The sequence below is a fragment of the Ovis canadensis genome, chromosome 4, assembly GCF_042477335.2.
Source record: "Ovis canadensis isolate MfBH-ARS-UI-01 breed Bighorn chromosome 4, ARS-UI_OviCan_v2, whole genome shotgun sequence".
Lineage (NCBI taxonomy): Eukaryota > Metazoa > Chordata > Mammalia > Artiodactyla > Bovidae > Ovis > Ovis canadensis.
In genome coordinates, this window is record NC_091248.1 from 115,968,123 (window position 1) to 115,986,876 (window position 18,754).

Below are 18,754 nucleotides of genomic sequence, written 5' to 3' on the forward strand. Positions count from 1 at the left end.
AGTTTTATAAAACAACTAAAGCTACCAATGATCATACTAAGTAAGTCAGAGGAAGACAAATATAATACGATGTCACTTAAATGTATAATTTTTAAAAATTGATATAAATGACTTATTTACAAAACAAAAATAGACTCTTGGACTTTGAGAACAAACGTATGGTTACCAGGGGCAAAGGGTAGGGGGAGGATAGACTGGTAATTTGGGATTGACATGTACATACTGCTATATTTAAAATAAAATGCCTTTCCATGAAAAAAAAAAGAGAGAGAAATACCTTAAGAACCTTAACATCAAAGACAAATGTATACTGGGATGGATTAAAAGTGGGCCAGAAGTAAAGAGGAACAGATTGTCAAAAAGGAAAGCATAATAACCCAAAGCCGAGATCTGTCCACTTCTTCACATTCTTGATGGACCCAAACAAATGAAGACCACAGCAGTGATGCAGGTCTTCCGTACTCATATAACTTTTTCAGTTTGTTTATCTACACCCTCAATTCTCCTAACCAAAAAAGAGGACCAGAAGTGGCAGTGGTGTGAGTATGGAGATAATACAAAACTTGCTGTGACTTCGTCTTAACTAACTCTCACTGCTAACACATTGTAGGTATTATATTAGCTAGCCTGTGTCCTCACACAGGACCTGGACACAGGTGGAGTGGGTGACCCTGGCATGAAGGATCCTGGATTCAGGCTCAGCAGGAGGGTGAACAGCAATGCAGTGCAGGCCAGGAGGCAGACTTGAGCAGGAAACGGGGGAGTAAGGAAACAAACCGCCCCACCAGGAGGTCAAGGACTGGCCCCAGGATTTCATGCAGCCATGGAGCCTTCGCACAAGGATTCACTATGACAGGCACGCCAGCATCCTTGCCACCAAACAGCGACAGCCAAAAGGATGGTCAGACACGCTTGCTTTGTGAATGCCACACAGTAAAGCTGGTATAAAAAGGCAATTTCCGATGGAGCCACAAAAGCTCAAAAGCAAGCCCCTTTCAACACTGACTGTAGACACTTAGAAATGTGATTGTCTGAACGCAGCTACATTTCTGAAGACAGTCACATAATCCCCTGAGCGGTGCTGCTAACCACCGTGTCAACAGCCTTCAGGACTAGTTTAGGGCTTCTTGTCTTCTCTGTCCTCTCAAACAGCATAATCAAATCAATGATTCATCAAAGAGATAAGACACTTGACTTGCTCATTCTGTGACTTGTTATTTTTCTTCGTAGAAATGGTAGGACTTAGATGAATGCAACCGTCAATGCTCTGTAGTGTAGGCAGACTGATATAACCCTGCATGTAATTATGCTCTCTATCTCTTAAAACTGTATGCTCTTTAAATGAGTAATATTAACAAATACTGCTAATTCCCCAAATTCCTGATATGTGAATTTTCTCTTTTGATATATTCTAACGGAAAATCTGTTCTCATGCTAAAAACAGAGCATGGACAAAAGCAAACCTGACTTTCCTCAGATATATATTTTTGAAAGTCAACTGGCATGAATTATATGTAATTGATAAGGAAATTACCTTAACCACTATCGGGCAAACACACACCAACCTTACCCTTAATTTACATTCAATTACTCACTGCTGATTCACACATAATTTCATGATTGTGCAGCCCCATTAAATACTCCACTAGGTTATCCAATTAAGCAATATTCACCTAGCATTTAACTACACCTTTACTGGGAATGAAATTCTTTTTCTTTCATAAAATTTAGGGAAGATATAAGCAGAAACAAAATAGAAGTCCCTTTGAATTGGGAATTTCTGTTTCATTTAATAATGTCTTGTCAATAATCGGTACTTTAAAATTTCTCTTATGTATCCATCCAAATTTCTTCTTTGCTGGCCTTGACATTTCCTGCATCTAACCCATCTACACATTCATTTTTCCCTCTCTTTCCATCACCAGGCTATATACCAATATCTCTTACTTATCAAATCTACTCCTTTACTACCTACCACTCTTGCAGAAGAAATGTACAGAAATGGGATACCCATTTGCAAATCCAGCTTGAAAGATGATGAAATAGTGATGGTGTGGTAGACGATGGAAATGAGAGATATTTCAAAATTTTCAAGAGCCCTTTTCCGGCGAGAATGTCTTCCATTAACAACAACAACAATTCTCTGTGTGTATGTATGTGTGTGTGTGTGTGTGTGTGAGAGAGAGAGAAAGCTATCTTGCTTTCACTTGTAATAGCAAACAGAACCTGGCCCCAGGCAAGTCTTACTTTAATTCCCCATTTGAGACATTTCTGACAGCTTTGATCTAGCACCCAAAAAATAACATTCTTCAAATTCTCTACCTAACTCCTGTCCTTGTCTAAGACAAGATAAATTAATTCCCAGGAGGACTCCCTTGAACTGGTTTCAACTCCTCCATTCAGACACTTCTAGACTCCAAACCACAAATTAAGGAAGGAGATATTTCAGAGAGAGGAGGGAGATGAGTAAGGGTAGCCAGTAGCAGGAAAGGAATGAGTCAAATATTTGCAGACACATGCTGTTTGCCCAGGACTAGAGAGAGCTCTGATGGACTGCAGCACAAACCTATCCTCTAGGAGAAGATTAGGCATGTAGAAAAGAAAGAGATCAGAGGATAACAAATGGCTATAGAGTCAGATTTGACCAAGAGTGTTTTCTTATGAAAGTGAAAGACATCTATAAGGGCTCTAAAGGATGAAAGAACTTTTTGAAATTGTTACATCTATAGTGAAATATTCCAACTATTTTAGACTTATCCTAACTAAACTGATTCTTAAAGAGGAGGAATCACCAGACCCATTTTCACCCATTATTGAGTCCTACTGTACTTATTAGGGTTTCTCAGGGGGCGCTAGTGGTAAAGAACCTGCCTGCCAATGCAGGAGACGTGAGAGATGTGAGTTTGATCCCTGAGTCAGGAAGATCCCCTGGAGGAGGGCATGGCAACCCACTCCAGGACTCTTGCTTGGAGATTCCCACGGGCGGAGGAGCCTGGCAGGCCACAGTCCGTGGGGTCACAAAGAGTCGGAGACAACTAAAGTGACTGAGCATGCACACATACACTGTATTTATTAAAACCTCAAGTTATTAGCTCATAATAGTTTGAAAACACACTTCTGTGTGCCAACTTCACCCATACATATGGTGAAACCCTGAGTGTCTACAAAACCCCTAATCGTCCCTGGTTCCATTGCGCCACCACATCCATAGATAACTCTTTATACTTTCCTTTGCCTCTTTGTCTCTTCGTGTTCCTCTTTCTCTCTCTTTCCACTTTCTTCATCTAGCACTGTCATTGGCCTTGTCCCCAGAAGTCCTGAGGGCCATCAGAATGACTCAGGGCTTCTCACGCCCTCACAACGGACATTTGGGGATGGGTAATCCTGTTGCAGGGAATTGCCCTGTGTGTTGTGGCATTTTTATAGCTTCCTTGACCTCTACTCAGTAGATTCTGGTACTTCCACGTCCCCTAGTCATGACACACAAAAATATTCAAATTGCCCAACTGTCCCATCAGTTCAGTTGCTCAGTCATGTCCAATTCTTTGCAACCCCATGGACTTTAGCATGCCAGGCTTCCCTGTCCATTACCAACTCCCAGAGCTTGTTCAAACTCATGTCCATAGTGTTGGTGATGCCATCTTATCCTCTGTCATCCCCTTCTCCCGCCTTCAATCTTTCCCAGCATCAGGGTCTTTTCCAATGACTCAGTTCTTCCCATCAGGAGGCCAAAGTATTGGAGCTTCAGTTTCAACATCAGTCCTTCCAATGAATATTCAGAACTGATTTCCTTTATGATTGACTGGTTTGATCTCCTTGCAGTCCAAGGGACTCTCAAGAGTCTTCTCCAACACCACAATGCAAAAGCACCAGTTCTTCAGTGCTCAGCCTTCTTTACGGTACAACTCTTACATCCATGCATGACTCCTGGAAAACCATAGCTTCGACTAGACAGACCTTTGTCAGTAAAGTAATGTCTCTGCTTCTTAATATGCTGTCTAGGTTTGTCATAGCTATTCTTCCAAGGAGCAAGGATCTTTTAATTTCATGTCCCATATGAGGGACAAATCTCCCCCAGCTGACAATCACTAGGATGGTTGAATCTGCCTCTATTCCTTACTAACCTTACAACTTGGAGTTTAAAAGAGATATAATGAAGTCCAGGGAAGGAGCAGAGAAGAAATCATTTCATAGTAGGAGGCCTCAAGATGAATCTTAGTAAATAGGGAGACAAAGTTCAATTTGCCTATGAATTCTAGCTTATCTGGCAAGCTCAGGAATATCCTGAATCTGCTAGCACAATGCATTTTGCTTATCAAGTTATAACTTACCAGTTACAGGTAACGTGAGCTGCATTAGGATTGGCGGGGGATGGGCTTTGTGTTTAGACCTCAGAGATGATACAGGCAGGAATTTTCAGCAGGCTATAAATATCCAATAAATTCTTGTATAACTTGTAAGGCCTTGTTAGATTAATACAAGGTGTCATTTTGAGGCTTAGGGTTTTGTTGGCATTTCACTATGAATTTGGGAAGGGAAGAAACCAAAGCACTTCATTGCTTCAATGGCTAGGAACTGCCATCCAGCTCATTAATAAGGTGTCTCGGGGACTTCACACCTTTCTAAAGCCTGGTTTTTCTCTTGAGTGTTTTTCTAGCCTTAGAAAACAGTCAGCTAAAATCCCAGCTGCAAGTTAGTGAGCCTACAGGAATTTTGCAAGTTTTCAAACTTGCTGATGTTTATTCATTCCATGCAAGTTAATTCTCGAGTACATTTACTTCCATCTCATACATAAGAAAAGTCATTAGAAAGCATGTCAGGCTTTTTGTTGTTCACCTTACAGGTCTTTCTCCTAATCACTCACTAATCTCAGATCACAGATGCTGATATTACCAGTTTCTGCTTTAGGAAACAAAAGATCTAGTATTAAATTTCCTGCCAGTTGGTTTGGCCACTTTCTGGATAAAACAAATGGCACCTCTAGCCCATGTATTTTATACACACAAGAAAATATCGGAATCAATCTATGCCATCTCAGCCTCCCCTTAGCATTTGACTTATTTCATCACTTCTGCCTTTTTCGAAATATGTTTCAGTTTTGGCTTTCATGATACCATCTTCTCCTTGATTTCCAGCTATCCAGCTGCTCATCTGTCTCCATGACTCTTATTGACTGATTGTTCTCTTAACCTTGTGCTCTTCTTGACCACTCACTAGACACATATGACATTGAGCTCTTTTCTTTATGCAATCTCTCCCTAAGTAATCTCTAGCCTATCGATAGGTTCAATGAAGTAGCATTCCTTTGCTAACAACTCTCAAATTTCTGTGTCGAGGAATGAATTTTTCAATGAGCTTTGAAAGCCATACATCCAATTTTCTACTCACCAAAACTTCTTGCATCTAATAGGCAGATCAAAATTATTGCAGCTAAAAGAGAACTCTTCATTCACCATCCCTCCAACTCATTCCTAGTCCTGTCTGTCTGTGCTTGTAAATCTCAGCCAAATGAGAAGGGTTTTATATCCCCCTACTCCTTGTCTCAACCAGCTTTCTGATGCTCTGCTTAGGAAATTTCCTCACCACCTTCTCCCTACTCTCCAGCCATATTAGTTCAAACATCATTTCCCTCAGTTAAACTACCTATTTAATGAGCAGATTCTGGGCGTCCCTAGACAACCTTATACCAGCCTTCTCTTAATACCCAAATGGCTCCTGCTTTTTATAACTCTTCAAGGAAGTATGTGGTGCAAACTAACACCCTGACACTCATCTTTGATCGCTGAATTGGTCATCCAGCTGGTCAGTGCACAAACTTTTGCAAGTGACATTTATAATGCAGCCGTTTGGACACCAGGGTTTGACCTGACTGCAAACAAACAACAAAAACAGGAAGATTTTGATACAGATAAGTACCATTAATCCTTCTGAAGGTTGTTATGAACAAATAATCAATAAAACAAATGTCCTTATCATATTCTAGAGTCTCAACCATCCCCTGCCATCTGCAGACTTGCACAAACACAGCATAAATAAAACATGGTACAAAATATCCATCTATCAAAACTCTCATGCCAAAATGACTACATTGAATAAGTCAGGATAATAAATAAATGCATCATAAAACTAATTAGAGGAAATGTTTGAGATGCTTTGATAAAGCTGCAAAGGTTTAAACTACCATGTGTAACAATTAAAAATTCTAAAAAAAGACTTAAAATCTATGGCTAGCAGTGCCAATCCTTAAAGGGTAGAAATCAACTCTAGTCTAGTCTTTAAAAACACTTAAAAAGAAAATGATATCTAGGTAGTGACTCTAGGTAAATATGCAAATAATGGATACAGGAAAGGTTGTGCTCTATCTAAAAAATGCAGTGAAATTTGCCTTCTAAGAGTTGGTGTAAAAAAAAAAAAAAAAAAAACAGTCCCAGAAGTAGAATTTATTTTCTCATAGTAAACACATCTTTTTTTTTTTTTCCTTTATGGTAAACACATCTAAGTGAATTTTTATCCTTTCTTTTGAAGCCAGATGGAGGACAGGATTCTGGGATAGTGGGGTACTTTCTCTGAGAAATAAACATACAAAGAAATAAGAACATCAGGGCCACTTCTGTCATCCAGCCTTGGGATAATTAGGCTGCTTTGACTGAGGGCATAGCTATTGACCTACAGGGGAAGAAAGTTACCTGGATGCTACAAGGCACAGGGGTCTTTGAATGGTTTTTGCAAAATGATGCTTAACCAGCAGTTTCAGGGGTAGTATAATAGACACCAAAACCCAGAATGAGATGCTACCAGGAACTACGATTTAGACATTTTAAGTCTTTCTCCCACATGGAAGTATATAGGGTCTAGGATAAGATTTATTTGGAAGGTGTCACTGGCATGCTGTGACTTCCACACACCCCTCCCAGCTGGCAAGGGTACCGGGCTTCTCAGGGATAAGGGCTTTTATGGGACAACTGAGAGCTACTTTGCATGCACCCCTTACAATTTGGTGTGATGCTGCTGCTGCTGCTGCTAAGTCGCTTATGTAGTGGCTGACTCTGTGCGACCCCAGAGACGGCAGCCCACCAGGCTCCCCCGTCCCTGGGCACTGGTATCTAAATCATGCCTAGGAAACCTAACGGGAAGGGGATGGCTTGCAGAGGCCTGTGCTGCACAGCAGAGATGGGAAAGTGAGGGAGAAACTGCACTCCCAGGGAATGTTGAGGCAAAGGTAGCTGAGTGTTCTCCCATGGGCTGGAGGTGGGTTACTAGAGAGAGGCAGGCTGGGTTTATTGGATTCTTTCTATGAAACCAGGATGGGACAATCAGATTGCATTTTCGAAAGCTGGTTTGATGGTTGCGGAAGCACAGAATTTACTCTCTTGTTTGTAAACGAGAAACCCAACTCCTGGTTGCTCCCGGCAGCCATCTTCGATCAGAAAAACATCTTGTCCAGGGGTGAAATTTCACAGAAAAGAGAACAGAGCAGAAAAACCAACAGAAGAATGGAGTTTGAACCGTGGTCAAATGGTACACAAAATTCACCCTGAATCTGTGCTGATGTAAAGCAAAAGATTCCCCGTCAAGCTAGTTTGAGTTGCATTTTCTAGTATTTGTCACTAAAAGCACTTCATTTTATAATCTCTAAAAGATCTGGGAGGACAGCCACAGCCCAAATTTGTGCTAGACTAGAACTGTCCAGTTTGCAGGAAAATGCCCAAGAATCAAAATGCCAGCTTCAACTTGCCTCTCAGAGTGAATTCTATCCCTTAAGGAAGATGTGGAATCTAATTCAAATGAGACATTAATTGAAAAATGGACTTCTTTTGGCCAGAAGGTAAGAAACAAGGAGAGTCAATTATATATTACCTGGTAATGAACTCTCTGGGAGCCAGAAGAAACTGACTGCAGGTCCTAATGAGAAAATGGAAAAAAAAAATACCCACATATCTTGAGATTATTTTGAACAAGCTGCTTCCACGACTCCATCAACTAAATGCCCAATTTTATATTATTAAACCCATCTGGAAAGCATCTTACTCTCCCCAATCCCTCAAGGCTAAGCAATGAAGATAATGCCAAAAATAATAAAAGCACACTAAGTAGGACTGAGAGAAGAAAGGCCATTTAGCTACTGAAACTTAGAAATCCTAAACAGTGTTTAGAGGTGAGTGGTATAATTTCAAGGAGAGAGACGACCCAAAGTAAAAGACAGGCGATTCTGTTGTAATTGATGGGGGTCATATTTAACTTGCACCTGGACTTTTGGCTTGTGAAATAAGCTGCTTAGGTCCCTTTAGGCGCTTAGGAAGAATTTATTTATCTAAGACCAAAAACATACTGTCATGATAATTGTGTTTATACCAATAAGTTGCTTGGCAAACAAGATTCCATAGACTCAAAAGAAAATCGCTGACCATCTCTGCATGATCACGAAGTGCAAATTAACAGGACGGAAATTAATGAGGTTTTACTGGAAGATTCTGAGAGCCAGGCTCCCTGTATAAAGTTTTATAACTAAGTCGTTGCTGCTGTCATGACCTGCAGGCTTCCTTGTTAATGAGCATAGTGATTCTATTTACAGATGTCAGCAATCCTCACACCTGCTTCCCACAGGCTTTATCAACTTACTAAGCCCAAGTTTAAAACTCTTCCTCTTTATCTGTGCTTGCTCTTTACTTAAAAAAAAAATTTAAAAAATCCTACTTTTAGTTGAATATTGGTGCAATGAGCCTAACCATTAATTTTCAACAAAGTCAATTCACCAGTCAAATATTTTGCTAATGGGGGATCTTAAGTTACTCAAGTGTTTTATATATAAAAAAAGGTTTGTTGTCAATTATGACTTTTTTATGATAGGTTTTTTTTGAGGGAGGATCTACAATAAAAGAATATTATTTTGGAAAAAAAAAAAAAAGAACAATCTACTATATGTTCTAGGATTGATTTGGACCTGAGTCACATGCTAAGAAGTTTACCAACTTTAACATGCTTGAGTTATCTTTGGTAAATATAGCCAAATTAAGCCACAAATATAAACCTTGTTGACTTTTCTTTTCTCACCCTTATTAACACTCACAGTTTGGCATCTATTTCAAAATACTCTGTATTCCCAATTCCAACTCTATCCATAATAAAGCTGAAGAGAAAAATCAGTAATTATTACATTACTTTATGCCTCCTACCTGAGTTTATATCCACCAAAAGAAACAGAATCTAATGTTCAAAGCTAAATCCTTTGCAGCCCGAAAGCTGCAAAATTTGAAGGGATTTTAAACACTCTACATCTTCTTTATTTGTGATATTTATTTACGTATAATGTGTGGTCTGGAAGAAAGTTGCTCATCTTGGGATATTTATCAAAATCACCCAACAGCTTTAAAAATAAAAATGTCTGGACCACATCCCCAGAAGTGATTCTAATGTGCATCTTTCACCAAGAAACAAAGATAAAGAAGTGGTTATTTGTGTGTGTGTGTGTGTGTGTGTGTGTGTGTGTGTGTGTGTGGTGTGTGTTTTGCCATTTTCAGGATAAGATACTGAATACTCTCCCTTGAAGTTCTGCAAAAACAACCCATGACCACTGTAGTGATGAATCTGGGTCTCTGGGCTTTGCAGGTGCAGTTCAAGGGAATGTCACATATGAGACTCCCCTTTCTCGTTCTCAGTGCTAAGACTGGATTGAGAAAAAAAAATAGATTATTCCTTTGTGTTCTGACACAAATTCTCTTGAGATAGAGGTTTTTCTTTCCTGTAGAAGTTACATTAAAAAAATAAACCCAGTTGTCTCTGACTGAAGTTTGTACTAGACACAAAGCACTAAGGAACCACAAATCTCTGTTTCCCTTTATTATTTATCATGCCCCTTAAAATTCTGTAGAGTTCAAAAAACACAGGTGAGCTGTCTGGCAAGACAAGCAAGCAATAGTTAAGGATCACCCTGGAGCAGCATCATGCTGTCATTAACCCCATCAACCCTTTCCACTCCAACCACCGGAGGCAGAGAAACAGCAGTGGGGGTGGGGAGAGAGAGGATGCAGTGTATGCTTAAGAGAAAGATGAGGCCACCATTTCTCCATTTCTCCCCAAATGCCTCATTTTAGAAGTAAATAAAGATGGCTGGTAATCGACAAAAACAGAAAACTGAGCAGCATAAATGATTGGCTAAAGAAACTCACCTCCTGCAGGCGATCTATGTACATACGGCAAGTCTCCAAGTCACAGTCTCCACGCACAACGAGAATGCCCAGTGGGATGGCTGAGGGAAAAGGAAAGAGAAAAGTCCAAAATAACATATTTGATTTTTCTATTTTGGCATAAATGCATTTTTTACGGTTGAAAAAAGCCTCTCATAAACAATACTGCTTTTTTTTGATATTTCACTCTCTCCCGGCACCTCTCCTATGAGCTCAGTCTCTTTACTTACGCAGCTTTCATATTTTCTCCTTGCATGATCCATCTTGCCCCTTGCCACCTGGCCAGCCTTCACTGCATTTTGTCTCAGTGGCCCTGACATGAAATATAATGTCATGGAAACTGTAGACTGACAGGGCCAGAAGCTGTTCACAGCCAGCTGCTAATTTATGCCTGCATTTGCAATAGCCAATGTACCAGGGAGGAATTAAAAAATCATGATTCTGGACACTTACCCCTTTCCCTCTTAAATGCATTAGTCTTAATCTTTCTGTCACATATTAGTTGTCTAATAAGAGACTCAAGCTACTCAAGGTACTGTTGCTACCTGGTAGCCAATACCAGAACTAAACAGGCAAGAAATACTTAAAAAAAAAAAAGCTTCTAGAAGGTTCACAGCTATAAAATCCAATAGATTTTAAAGATGGTCAGCGTAAATGTAGTAGCAGCAGGGCTTCAGAAATCAATGAGGAGAAGCTGTTAGGGGCTTTAAATATCTTTTCTAGGTGGTAGTAAATGTCACAGGATGACTTTAGTAGATAGAAACTCCTACTTTAGATATAGTGATAAGATTGTCTGAAATAATGAAAGTAGTCTCCTTCCCAAAACTTCAAAAAACTGTATGTGTACATTTCTGATTTTATAAGTATAGTTATATTATTAAACCCATGATTTTAAAAATATTTCAAAATCTTGAATCAACCAACTAGAGATTAACAAGGAGATGACAGGATAATGGCATCCACTAAAGATTTTTAAAAATCTTTCACTCATTGAATTTTTAAAGCCTCATCATTGATAAGTAGGTCTGAAAATGCAAAGTGCTAGGATTTTAAAACTCAACCATACAGACAATAAAATCCATTTAAACTCATGGGAAAATCATGAATTCACAAAGTTGTAGAGAAGACACACATATGAAAAATAAGATATGGAACATAGGCTATAGTAAATGTATGAAATTAAGTCACTTGAAAACTAGGCAAGAGGGACTAATTCTTGCCTGGAGGGTAGATTTTAGGCTCTCTGAAGGATATGGAGCCCCATTGGTCTTTTAGAGAAGCAAGAGTGGTCTAGAGAAAAAGAAATAGAATTTGTTTCTCAACATTAGCCCTAGATTGGCTCCTTAGGAAGATCAATACCACTGCGTCATACCTCTAGGTTCCCAAAGCGCTACACAATTAAACTGGAAGACATCCATCACCCTGTAGAGCTATGTAAGCCTATGAATCATATGGACTCTCTCACCACAGGAATAAGACTTATTTCCTTTACAACCCCAATATCTGGTAGATATGTAATAAAACTTTGTTTTTTTTCATACAAAGGGGTGGAGGGAGGAGGAAGATAAGCTTAGAGCCTGTGCAAGTATGAAAGAGAAACTGTGTCTTTAAGAGCTAAGTCTATACAGGATAGACAAAAATGGAATTGGGGAGAGTAGACAGTGTGCATTAGGTTGGAGCTTGCCTTTGTCTGTTCTTCCAGAAGCTAAGCAAGAGAACAGTAAGCAAGTATGCGAGGAACCATGCAAGTGTCATATGTTTGGGGGAACAATAATCTGGGGAAATATTTTTTCCTCTCTCTTCTTTTTTGTATATAGCTAGAAGTATCCAAAAAAAGTCTTCAGTATGGCAATCCTCTTTGAAAGGAATGAAAGGGAAATTCAATAAAGAGATTCCTAAAAGTAGTTAATAAAGTAATTATCCTCAACTAGATTACTCAATAGGTTCAAATAAGGTGATCTAGTTAAGTAAGAGAAGAATAAGGATGTCTAATCTTTGACGAATGCAGAGGAAAACCTAGAAGTTTGGCCTAGAAAGTAAATCACACATTGTGGAAACAGAATACAACTATACTTATCATGAGAATCCATATATGAATCTTGTTTAATGAAACTTTCTCTTAATTTCAAATGTGCAAATGCAGAGACATAAAATTCCATTAATATTTACCTATTTACTTAAATGAGGAGGCATCTTATATGGGAATGCAGGAATTTGGTCAACACCTCGGATCTCTTTCTTACTACCAATGCCTGGAGTTAGTCTGGTCGTAAATTCAATATACTTCGTAGAAGATACTTTAAACTACACTTAGAGATTGGATATTCTAGACCCAAAATAACGAATGTCTAGGAAAAAGTTTTCCAAGATGTGTCATTCATTTCTACTAAGAGTACAAAATCAGCAACTTTGCTGATTCCTCAAGAAGATAATTAAGAGAAATTATATTTGATTGATATTAGCTATTCAATTAGGATTAGAAAAAGGAAAAAGGCATCCTATATCACAACTTCATAATACAGTTACTGGCATTTGTTGTCAAATTTATCCTATGAAAGTACTACTGTGCACTAGAAAGAATTCATGGTCATTTTCTCTTGGATTCATAGCCCAATGCTCTGGACTTACAAATGACTCATGTTAGCTGTTTGGTCTTGAAACTTAATTCCTTTGATCTTAGACAGTATATTAAAAAGCAGAGACATTACTTTGCCAACAAAGGTCTAGTTAATGCTAGACAGTAGTCATGTATGGATGTGAGAGTTGGACTATAAAGAAAGCTGAGTGCTGAAGAATTGATGCTTTTGAACTGTGGTGTTGGAGAAGACTCTTGAGAGTCCCTTAGACTGCAAGGAGATCTAGCCAGCCCATCCTAAAGATAATCAGTCCTGAATATTCATTGGAAGGACTGATGCTGAAGCTGAAACTCCAATACTTTGGCCACCTGATGTGAAGAACTGACTCATTTGAAAAGACCCTGATGCTGGGAAAGATTGAAGGAGGAGGGGATGACAGAGGATGAGATGGCTGGATGACATCACTGACTCGATGGACATGAGTTTGAGTAATCTCCAGGAGTTGGTGATGGATGGGGAAGTCCGGTGTCCATGGGATCACAAATAGTCAGACAGGACTGAGCAATTGAACTGAACTGAACTTGATCCTTGGATTGAAGGTTATAGGATTTAGAATAGGTATCTTCTAGGATTTGGGAAAGATTAAATGTAATACTATATTTAAAAATGAATATCCAGAACATCAACATTAGTTCTTCCTCACTCCCTTTACTAACTTTTGTAGGCTTCCCTGGTGGCTCGGGGGTTAAAGCGTCTGCCTGGAATGCAGGAGACCCAGGTTCGATCCCTGGGTCGGGAAGATCCCCTAGAGAAGGAAATGGCAACCCACTCCAGTACTCTTGCCTGGAGAATCCCATGGAGGGAGGAGCCTGGTAGGCTACAGTCCATGGATTCGCAAAGAGTCGGACACGACTGAGCGACTTCACTTCACTTTTACTAACTTTTGAGCCTCTTGAGCTAGAAAACTGGATAAACCAAAAATCTATTTTTCAATGTATTGTGCCACAAGGATTAGCTGGTAGTAGTTCTGTAAGTTATATTCTGCTTATTTAAAACTAACTTTTTCTCTTTGATGGAAAAGATAACTGTAGTACAAAAATACTGTAATCTGACACTTCTGTTTGAGGCTTTAAATGGTGAAGAGAAACCAGAAACTTGTGTAAAATTGCCACCTTCCTTTTACACTGCTGACAACCAATTGCCAAACCTCAGTGAAGCTTCCTTCATCTTAATTGGGAGCAGTGAGAATACTTCTCACCCAAGCATTAGCATTACTATTCCTGATCTTGATGATTCATCTTATTTTAGTGTTAGAGATTTTATTTGACTGCAATAAGCATCAGCCAATACTCAACCTACATAATGGAACTTTTATTGCAGGGCTTAAATGGAATTTACAAGTTCTAACTAAGCAATAAAGAACAAGCTGGTTTCTATGTTAAGAAGGCAGATTTAACACATATTTACTTCTCTTGTGCCAGAAACGCTACTAAATTACAGCACATGCATTTTAAAAAAGATAAAAACCAACAAAAAGAGAGAGTAAGGAGAAAATGGCAATGGATAAAGCACATGGAAAACTCATAACTGACTCAAAGGCCCTAGACAGTCTAATTCTAAACTATACGTGGGAGTGGATAAGAACCAACACAATTTACACTGCAAAACCGTCAGAAGATGTGCTACCCGGAAACATCATTTGCAGTTAAAATAAGAATCACTGGATATTAAATCACTAGATTCTACCACCTACTCTTGGTTAGGTGCAGTTACTTTATAGAAAACGGGGATTAACTAATCATCTCAGAATGCAGAGATACCCAACTTGTTCCTCTCACTAGGCTTTCCAGAAAGCTGGCAGTCAGACCACACATTCTTAGAAAGAGATCTGAAGAGTCTTCTCTGGGGAATCCTCAGAGAGTTAAGAGAGAATATTCGCTCCATGAAATATAAATATGATTATATTAAAAGATGAAGAATATGAAGAAGAAAATGGGTCATTATTCAGAGAACAAATAGGTCCTTGAAACTGGATAGAATGGAGTTTAATAGAAGGGTTAGAAGATGAAGTTGAAGAAATCTTTACAAAAGAAGAGCAGAAATAAAAGGAGGCATAAGAAAAGGTAAGGAAAATAAGACTGGCCCAGTGGTCCAACTTTCCAATGACAGGAGTTCTAAAAATCAGAAATAGAAGTAGTTAACAGAAACAAACGAAAAATCAAGACTATTTCTTAGAACCGAAGAACATCAGTTTCCAACTTGAACTGCCCAACAAGCACAGTAACTAAAGGACAACAGGAAGACATTTTACTTTGAAATTTAAGAATATTGGGAACACAAAGAGAGGTCTACAAAGTTCCAAAGAGGAAAAATTAGACGGCGAAGAAAATGGGGATTAGACAGTTTTACATTTCTCAAAGGCAACTGCACAGTCACAGAAGCAAAGAAGCAATGGGTTCAGAATTCTACGACTTTTACACATAATTCAAACTACCAAACAAGTTCAAGGACTGAATAAAGGACATACCCTTTACTAAAAAGTTACTGCAGAACTTGCACCAACAAAAGCTGAATTTGGAACAAGAATGAGGAATGCATGGGATATAATGAGGAATCTAACAAAGACAAAAAACCCTCCAAGGGGATGGAGTTAGAGGATTCTAGGGTGATGGATATATTGGAGCACAGTGACTCAACAGGCCAAGATGCAGAGAGCTGTCATCACCGAGTCTCACCATCACAGGAGAGTTATTTTTCCACCTAAGGACAGAATGTCTAAGTGAGTCTGAACCAGTTTTCTAACAGTCACTCCAAGATTTACTCTGCCTTAACCTGTTCTTGAAAGCAACAGTTAGGTCTTGGTGAAGGAGAAAAATTCAAAAAAGTCCATCCCTTATAACGACAGTTCCACATGATAGCTAGAACCCACCCTAACACCTTACCAAATGCTTTCCAGAATGCAATCATGATCTTGCCCACTAAACCTCATAGAATGGGTGCACAGGTACTCTTGGGGAAGCTGAAAAGTATTAGTCGCTCAGTTGTATCCAACTCTTTGTGATCCCATGGATTATGGCTCCTCTGTCCATGAAATTCTCCAGGCAAGAATACTGGAATGGGTAGCCATTCCCTTCTCCAGAGGATCCTCTCAGATACTGAACCCAGGTCTCTTGCACTATTACCATCTGAGCCACTAGGATAACTGAAGCCAGACACTATTCCTGAGATTCTTTCCTGATCTTGACAGCTTTCATCTAAAAGTGAAAGCATCTTCACTTCCTTGCACAGGGAGGTTTAAGATTGCTACTTGATTTTTCAAAACTGCTGTATCTGAATGAGGGATGCATTTATTGATGGTAAATACATACGTATGAAGAAAATGGCAAATAGAGAAGTTAGCATACTGGGATTATCTTGGTAGAAGAGGGATAAGGTGAGGTATTTGTTCTGCTTCTTAATCTGAGTGGGAGGTACATGAATGTCCATTTACTATTAATCTTTAAGTCTATGCATTAGATACACATACATATGTGTGTATACATATATGTATATGGGTATAGGTATATATGTATGTGTGTATGTATATATATATGAACATTTATGAACAGAACAAGTATGTGTGTGTGTGTTTATGTATATTTCTGTGTACAGTATCTCAGAATTGAAAATAAGAAATACAACCTATCTGTGGCAATTGATTTTACTGATAGTGGTGCCAAAGTTCACTGTATAGTCTCTCCAATGTTTTCTGTGAATTAAAAAAAATTCCATATTAGCATCAAATAGGAAAAAGTAGAGAAGTCATCAAAAGCCCCCAAATGAAACCTACTGTTGCAATCCATCTCTAGTAATGGACACCAGGCACACTGAACAGTCATAACTTCATGGCTCATCATGGCATGTGTATTTGTTTGTGGGTGTGTGTATATAATAAGCAGCAGGATTGCCTTGCTGCATTATCTGGGCCTCAGAAGTCTCTAGAGAAGCAGTGTCCAACAGACCTTTCTGTATGTCCAATACTGGAGCCACCAGCCACATATCAAACTAAGTCCTTGAAATGTGGCTTGCGTGACTGAGAAACAGAATTTTTATCTTCTGCAATTAAAGTTTAAATAAACATATACGGCTAATGAGCATTATGGTTTGTTCTCTGTAGAACCAAAAAGTTGAATGTCCTTAGTACCAGATGCAATATATGTCAAAACCATCCATGTGTTAATCATCCCACAAATAGTGCAAAAATCCAACAAACAAAACTTCTTTGGTCTTTGCCCCTACTAGCTGGATCTAATGTGCTTCCTAATTTCTAACAGTAGTATTCCTTGGTTGACTGAGGACAAATTTATTTCCCTTACTCTATATCCTACCTTTCTTAATGACTTCTCTGACTCTCCTTCTATCAAAATATACCTTCCGATCCTTCTTGGCACTTTAGTATAAATGAATAATAATTAACTAAAGAGTTAATCCTTTAAGAAGCATCTGAGTTTTAACATGTTTGAAACCTGAGCTAACATTATTGTCATAAACTGAAGGACTGTGCCCCCCAAATTCACATGTTGAGGTCCTAACCCCAATATGATGGTAACTGGAAATGTGCCTTCTTTGGGAGATAATTATAGTTAGATGGGGTCATGAAGGTGGGGCCTTCATGACGGGATTAGCGCCCTTGGAAGAAGAGATGCCACAGAGCACTCACATGCTCCCTCTCTCCCGCTTTGGGAACACAGCATGAACCCAGCAGCCTACAAGGTGGGAGGAGTGCCCTTACCAGAAACCAAATCGGCCAAATCAACCAAGTCCTTGATCATAGACTTTCCAGCCTCCGGGATTGAGAGAAAATAGATCCCCATTGTTTAAGTCACCAGGCTAGTATTTTGTTACAGCAGCCCAAGCAGATTAAGACAATGACAAAACTATGACAAATACAGGTACAGAAATAGGAAAGATATTGTCGAGTTGACCGGTGATTCTCAGCCCTGAGAAAATTATACTATCATTTACCTCTCTATAGCTGAAACGCAGGCACTACCCTGGCTTCCTTCTCAGGCTTCACCATGGCCTCCATTAACCTCCTTTCCCTATCTGTGCTTGTTTAAACGCCTCATAATCCAGAAGGTAATTAAATTAATTGGTTGAGAAATCCATTATATATTTCACATCGTGTGCTCTCGATTTTATGTCTGAAATAAAATGTCAACAGTTCATGATAATTAATTTTGTCTTCTACAGTTGAAGTTAGGACTACCTGAAGTCATTATGCAAATTTATGTCAAGTAGTGAATAAATTAACACCATTCATCTTTAATAAAGTCAAAATTTTCTAGCGACCAGTACACAAGTATACTCTTTTATCTATAAGAAACTTCTAAAGTATATATTCACTAAAAGAAAATATATGAAATATGGTTTCTAAAATATATATTTCAGCACAATTGATGAACAGAGTCAGGAAATAAATCTGATGTAGGCTCAGATATCTATATATGGAACTGAACTGCCCAAAACATTGAAAACCAAAGTTCTTAGAGGCCAATTACATAGAAAATTCCTATAGTTTTCACAAAACTTATAAAATATTTTTCAGAGTCAGAGTGTGTGTGTACATGTTAGTCGCTCAGTCGGTCCAACTCTATGCGACCCCAGGGACTGTAGCCCACCAGGCTCCTCTGTCCACGGGATTCTCCAGACAAGAATATTGGAGTGGACTGTCATGCCCTCCTCCAGGGGATCTTTCCAAGCCAGGTCCCCTGCATTGTAGGTGGATTCTTTAACAGATGAGCCACCTTAAGAAAACTTGAAAAACATTTTTAAAGAGTCAGAAATACGATGCAAAAGACAACCCAACTGTTTCCTCAAGACAATAAGTTATCTGACTGAAGACAAAAGATCCGTGGGGACCAGGTCTGAAATGAACACCTCTCCCCACTCCCCAAGATCTCTGTAGCCATTTTACTCTGGTATCACCACAGCAGGGTGAACAAACTGCATTAA

General features: G+C 39.0%; 1 protein-coding gene and 1 non-coding gene across 4 annotated transcripts in view; one reads left to right on the forward strand and one right to left on the reverse strand.

The window, feature by feature from the left end:
* Positions 1 to 18,754, reverse strand: part of DGKI (diacylglycerol kinase iota) — a 507,168-nt gene that overhangs the window by 96,627 nt on the left and 391,787 nt on the right. For all 3 annotated transcript variants that reach the window (XM_069588482.1, XM_069588483.1, XM_069588484.1), the window contains 2 exons: positions 10,167 to 10,246; positions 7,858 to 7,902 (listed from right to left, as the gene is read on the reverse strand). In XM_069588482.1, the coding sequence (XP_069444583.1) occupies positions 7,858 to 7,902; positions 10,167 to 10,246 (125 nt within the window). The remainder of the gene's footprint in view (positions 1 to 7,857; positions 7,903 to 10,166; positions 10,247 to 18,754) is intronic.
* TRNAS-GGA (transfer RNA serine (anticodon GGA)) lies at positions 13,488 to 13,559 on the forward strand. The gene has a single exon. It is a non-coding gene; the product is annotated as a tRNA-Ser (tRNA).